The sequence below is a fragment of the Octopus bimaculoides genome, chromosome 6, assembly GCF_046866305.1.
Source record: "Octopus bimaculoides isolate indiv1 chromosome 6, ASM4686630v1, whole genome shotgun sequence".
Taxonomy (NCBI): domain Eukaryota; kingdom Metazoa; phylum Mollusca; class Cephalopoda; order Octopoda; family Octopodidae; genus Octopus; species Octopus bimaculoides.
In genome coordinates this window covers 33586687-33592686 of record NC_142933.1, presented here as the reverse complement: position 1 = coordinate 33592686, position 6000 = coordinate 33586687, and the positions used below count along the sequence as shown (strand labels likewise).

The 6000-nt window shown below is 36.7% G+C and overlaps 1 protein-coding gene across 5 annotated transcripts in view; it reads right to left on the bottom strand.

Annotated features, from left to right (window-relative positions):
- LOC106875502 (uncharacterized) overlaps window positions 1-6000 on the bottom strand; it is a 65203-nt gene that overhangs the window by 22279 nt on the left and 36924 nt on the right. For 4 of the 5 annotated variants that reach the window (XM_052968925.2, XM_014923677.3, XM_014923678.3 and 1 more), the window contains exon 4: window positions 2890-3033. In XM_052968925.2, the coding sequence (XP_052824885.1) occupies window positions 2890-3033 (144 nt within the window). Of the gene's footprint in view, window positions 3034-6000 lie in introns of all 5 variants that reach the window. The other variant, XM_014923675.3, reaches the window with a different exon arrangement.

Below are 6000 nucleotides of genomic sequence, written 5' to 3'. Positions count from 1 at the left end.
CTACAAGGGCAGCAATTCTGTGGGAGGTGAGTTGGTTACATCAACCACAGTGTTTAACTGGTACTTATTTTATCGACCCCGAAAGGATGAAAGACAAAGTCGACTTCGGTAGAATTTGAACTCAAAACGTGAAGACAGATGAAATATCGTTAAGCGTTACACCTGGTGTGCTACCAATTCTACCAGCTTACTGCCTTGATAGTACTTAATTGTGCTTCTACTAGAAGCACAAGGCCTCAAATTTGGGGGAAGGGATTAAGTCGATTACATCGACTCCAGTGTGTAACTGGTACCTATTTAATCGACCCCCCCACCCCAAAAGGATAAAAGGCAAAGATGACTTTGGTGGAATTTGAACCCAGAATGTAGTGGCAGATAAAATACCCCTAAGTGCATTTCACTCGGTGTGCTCATGATTCTGCCAGCTCACCACCATAACAACAACAACAACAATAATAATAATAATAATAATAATAATAATAATAATAATGGCTTCAAATTTTGGCACAAGGCCAGCCATGTTAGTGAGGTAAAGTTAGTCAGAATGACCCCAGTTCTTGACTGGTGCTTTAGTTTAATTGAGTCCACCTCAGAAAGAAGCAAGGAAAAGTTTTATTTTGAAACAATTTGAACACAGAATGTAAAGAGCAGGTACACTAATGACACTGCCATTTTACTCCCCTTCATAATAATAATAATAATAATAATAATAATAATGATAATAATAATAATATTTAGGCTCAAGGCCAGCATTTTTAAGAAGGGTGGAGTTAGTCAATAGCATTGGGTCCAGTGCTTCACTGGTACAATATTTTATTAACCCCACAAAAGGATGAAAAGGTGATAGGATGAAAGTGGGATTTGAGCTCAAAATGTGAAGAGCAGGGAAAAATGTTGCAAGGGTTTTTTCCTGATACCCTAAAAATTTGGCCAGCTTGCCATCTCAATAAAAATAATAATAATAATAATAATAATAATAATAATAATAATAATAATAATAATAATAATAATAATGGCAGCTATTTTTAGGCACAAAGCCCCAGATTTTGTGGGGAGGGTGGAGAGAATTTAATTGATCACACGCCGCCTCCAGTATTTCAATGGTAAATATTTTATCGACCTTGGAAGGATGAAAGGCAAAGTCGAAAGTGGAGGGATTTGAACTCAAATTGTAAAGGGACATAACTAAATCACACGACGTGGTTTTTATTGGCACTCTACTCTACCATCCACCACCACTGATAATAATAATGATAATAATAATAATAATAATAATAATAATAATAATAATAATAATAATAATAATAATAATAACAATTGGTAACAATAATAAAAATTGTGATTTGTAATATAAGCACAAGGCCACAAGTTTTCTGTGGAGGGGAGAATGCGATTGTTTAAATTGACTCAAGTACCTGACTGCATCCTTATTTTATGAGTCGTGTTGATAATAAAAAAAATAATAATAGTATGAGTATTTGTTTCTAACATAGGCACTAGGCCTGATATTTAGGAGGAGGGAGTTAGCCAATTACATCAACCCCTGTACATGACTGGTACTTTTATATTGTTGACCTTGGAAGGATGAAAGGCAAAACCGACTTTGTTTATTATAACAATAATAATAATAATAATAATAATAATGATATTGTTCCAATTTATATATACTGCCGAAGCAAGTAAATAATAATAATAATAATAATAATAATAATAATAATAATATTAAAATGTATGAATGGCATCATGCGGTGGCGCTAATGCCACATGTGTCACACAACAGTCAGTAACGGAATTTATTTATATTAGTGCGCCAGCAGTTTAGGTGTAACATGCGATGCCAGCAATACATGCATCATGTGACAGCTGGTACAGAAGTCAATGTAAGTTACATGTATCAAGTGACAAACAACACATGTTGCATCAAGGGAAATATGACAAATAGGATGTACCACATGTGTATCACATGACAACCTTACCTCCAATGTGCTTTGGGTGTAATGTTGGTCACATGATACGCAGCCTATGACGTACAGCAGGTTGCATCACATGGCTTTCTGTGATTACATCCAATGGCATACAACAGGCTGTGCCACATGTCATATGACACACACAACACACAGATCAGCCTAAGCCAGATATAAGCTACTTCGTAACAAAGGCATAGAATATATATAATGTAGTATTTGTGTCACATGACAGTGGCACTGAACATCTATAACAACTACAGCATTTACACTAGTGTTGCAGAACCTCCCATCCCTCTGATTCTTGCAGAGGGCTATGGGCTGGTCCTTTCTTCCACAGACACAATGTTTGAAATATGAACCTTTCGTGTTATATCTAGCACATATGAACACTGGAAGTGTGTGTGTGTGTGTGTGTGTGTGTGTGTGTGTGTGTGTGTGTGTGTGTGTGTGTGCTTGAGTGTGTATATGCATGTGAGGGGGAGTGGCTTAGGGTTGGAGAATGGTTAGTGATGGTGGGCAGGGGAAAAAACATCAAGGAGAAGGGAATGTATGGTAAGTGGAGCAAGGAGTAAGGGAGATAGGGAGAGGAATGAGACAAAGAGATAGAGAGAAAAATGAGAAGTGTTGAGGATGTGATGGAGAAAAGGTGAAAAAAAAAAAAGAGGAGGAAAAGAAGAAACAAGAAGAGGCAAAATGTCAAGAGAAGACACCATACATATTATTAAGAAGGAGGGAAAGTAAGAGTGGAGTATGAATAGCAGTAGGAGAGTGGAGTGGGGTAAGAGCAGGAGTGGTGTAGGAGTAAGGGTTGGGTAGGAGTGGAATAAGATGGAAGTGTTTTTGTATGGAGAATGATAAAATGTGACTGGAGTAAAGGTGATTTAAAGAGAGAAATGTCTTAGAACTATGGAAAGGCACAAACATGTGTATAATATGACGGATGTTGAGGTAAGAGATATAGCAGCAGCAAATGGCAGAGGATCAAACTCAAAACAGTTATGTGTTCCTTCAACCACATCAAAGTTCTGTGCATTACAAAACGCTGTCCCATTGCCATAAGCACTTCCTGCAAAAAAAAAAAAAAAGAAAAACAAAAATGATATTAGTGTTCTTACAAAACTTCTCAACACTTCTAAAAAAAAAAACAAAACAAAAAAAACTTTGTTTACTTTCATCGTAATGTTGAATTTAACGTTAGCGTCTTATGAAGCTAAATTTATAAGTTCTAAAATTGCAGAAGAATTCGTTGCTGGGCAGTTTAGTTTAATGGTAAAACACTTGACGCATAATCACAGAGATGTGAGTTGGAGTCTCATGGCTGGCCAGTAGCGTATTTTTCTGCAATAAATGAATAATTTATCCTGATCATGCTATTTATAGCATTATCATGTGTTTGAGAAATATATTTATTTCTGTTCTTACAAAACTTCTCAACGCTTCTGAAAAAAAAAAAAAAAAAAGAACAAACTTTGTTTACTTTCATCGTAAAGTTGAATTTATAAATTAAATTACTATTTAGGTTGAAGAGAGATTCAATAAAATATTATGGTCTGAATAAGAAACCACAGAAATTATTAGAAATGTTATTTACAGTGCAGTCAATTAAGCTTCGCGTATGTTTGTGTTTGTGCTTCCTTTGTAGTAAAGATGGCATAACAGAGATGCTAAGGCATGGAGGTGAAGAGCAGGGGAAAAAAATCCTCATTCTTGGCTTCTATCACTATCTGAAGGAGAGTGAAATACCTTTGCTGTGGAAAGATTCGGATACAATTTCGCTTCATAAGAAGAGTAATAAAGATCTAAGGAACTATCTCTTATCCCACCTCTACAAGCTGTTTACAAAGGTCATAGTCACTGGATAATCCAAATATCTTGATGACCAGCAGCAAAAGAAGCAAGTAGGTTTCTCTAAGAACTACTACTGGATAACATATTCAATCTAACACAGTTTACAGAATGAGCTAAAAAAAACACAAGCTGCCTCTGTGTATTACTTTTGTCAACTACAAAAAAGCCTTTAATTGTGTTGATATGAAGACAGTGTTGAAATCACTGGGAATGCAAGGTGTTGGAGAACAATACACCAAACTGCTAGGGGATGTGAACTCTGGATGCATCTCTGATATAGCTCTTCCTTTGCTAATTGGAAAGGACACCAGACAAGGAGATACCATCTCTCCAAAGCTCTTTGCCACATATCTAGAAATGGTTATCAGAGACATTGTCTGGACAAAGGGTGTGAAGATCAACAGCGAGCTACTAACATACCACCTATTTGCAGATGACATCATTCTCATCATGTACAGCACAGATTAGCTGCAAACCATACTGACATAGCTGGACATCTATATCTTAGCAGTATGCCTTAAAAAGAACAAAAGTGCCATCTGAAAACATAGTAGAAGGTTGAATAGAGGTGAGAAGTAATGAAATCGATTGTCTACTTAGAATACACAGTAATTATGTACCAAAACATAGATGCTGAAACTTCAAAGAGTATAAGGGCAGAATGTAAGGCATTTATCTTGATAAAGGATGTGCTCAAAGCAAAAAAATACTGGAGAAGACCATATGTGCCAGACTTTTCAATAGCACCATCTTACCTGTGGTCTTATACATAAGTGAGATGTGGGCTACTACAAAGAGAGAAGAGCATTGATTGGCTACAATGTAAAGGGATATGGAAAGATCCATGCAAAGAATATCATTGTAAGAGCATATCTGAAATGAGATAATTTGAGAACAGAGCAGAGTGAATGACGTGATTGCAGAACACAGAAAACACAAGTTCAGCAGGACAGTTCACAAGGTTCCTAGATAAGAGGTGGACTTATGCAGTTGTTGAGTGGTTTCCAAATGACTAGAAAAGACCATGCAGAATGCTTCCATGATGATGAGAGATCTAGTTAAAAGATTAGGGCACAATGTAAAAGAATGACACAATAGTTAAAAGATTAGGGCACAATGTAAAAGAATGACACAATCAAGAAAGAGCTGAAGTGCACTGTGACCAGCAATGTATTACAACATCTGATAGTCTGGTCAATACAGTGATGTGTGTGTGTGTGTGTGTGTGTGTGTGTGTGTGTGTGTGTGTGTGTGTGTGTGTGTGTGTGTGTGTGTGTGTGTGTGTGTGTGTGTGTGTGTGTGTGTGTGTGTGTGTGTGTGTGTGTGTGTGTGTGTGTGTGTGTGTGTGTGTGTGTGTGTGTGTGTGTGTGTGTGTGTGTGTGTGTGTGTGTGTGTGTGTGTGTGTGTGTGTGTGTGTTCTGTATGTATATATCATCAGCATAGTGATTTTTATATCCACTCTTCTAGTGCATTGTGGCCAGATGTTTTTCTTGATGCCAACCTCTTAGTCACCTCTGATGGCAGTGTACATATTCCAAAGCTAAGATCTAAACACACACACACACACGTATTAAAGATACTGGTATGGAACACTTACATTCAGGATTTTGAGTTCCTCAACAGTGACTTATTGATACTCACTGTCATTTGTCAGATGCTGCATGTTTAATGTAAGTTTAAAACAGAAAAAAACACTGGACAGTAGTTTAAACAGGTATAAAACTTGCTACAACTGATGAATGACGCTGAGTATTCAATAGATTTGCTGTCAAGAAACCCAGAGTTCTGATTATAAGTGTACCATGCCTGTGTCATTTAATAAATTTAGTTCTCTATTTCTAATGACATTGAGTATTACTTCCTTTGCTGTTACACACGTGGTTTGTAATATATATATATATATATATATATATATATATATATATATATATATATATATATATATACTAGCCTTGAAGCTGCCCTTTGGGTGTCATTCAGGCTAGCTCTTGTGGAGGACACCTTTGAGGCATTTGGCCCCACATATCGGGCTGCTTTGCAGCCCTCAACCCTCGTGTAGGGTAATGAATTTGGACACATTCATTGTCTATGTATCTCCTGGTATTAATTATCTGATACTACATTCCAAACTCCTTACCTGACATATATCCATACATCCATACCCATACACTCAATACCTAGACTT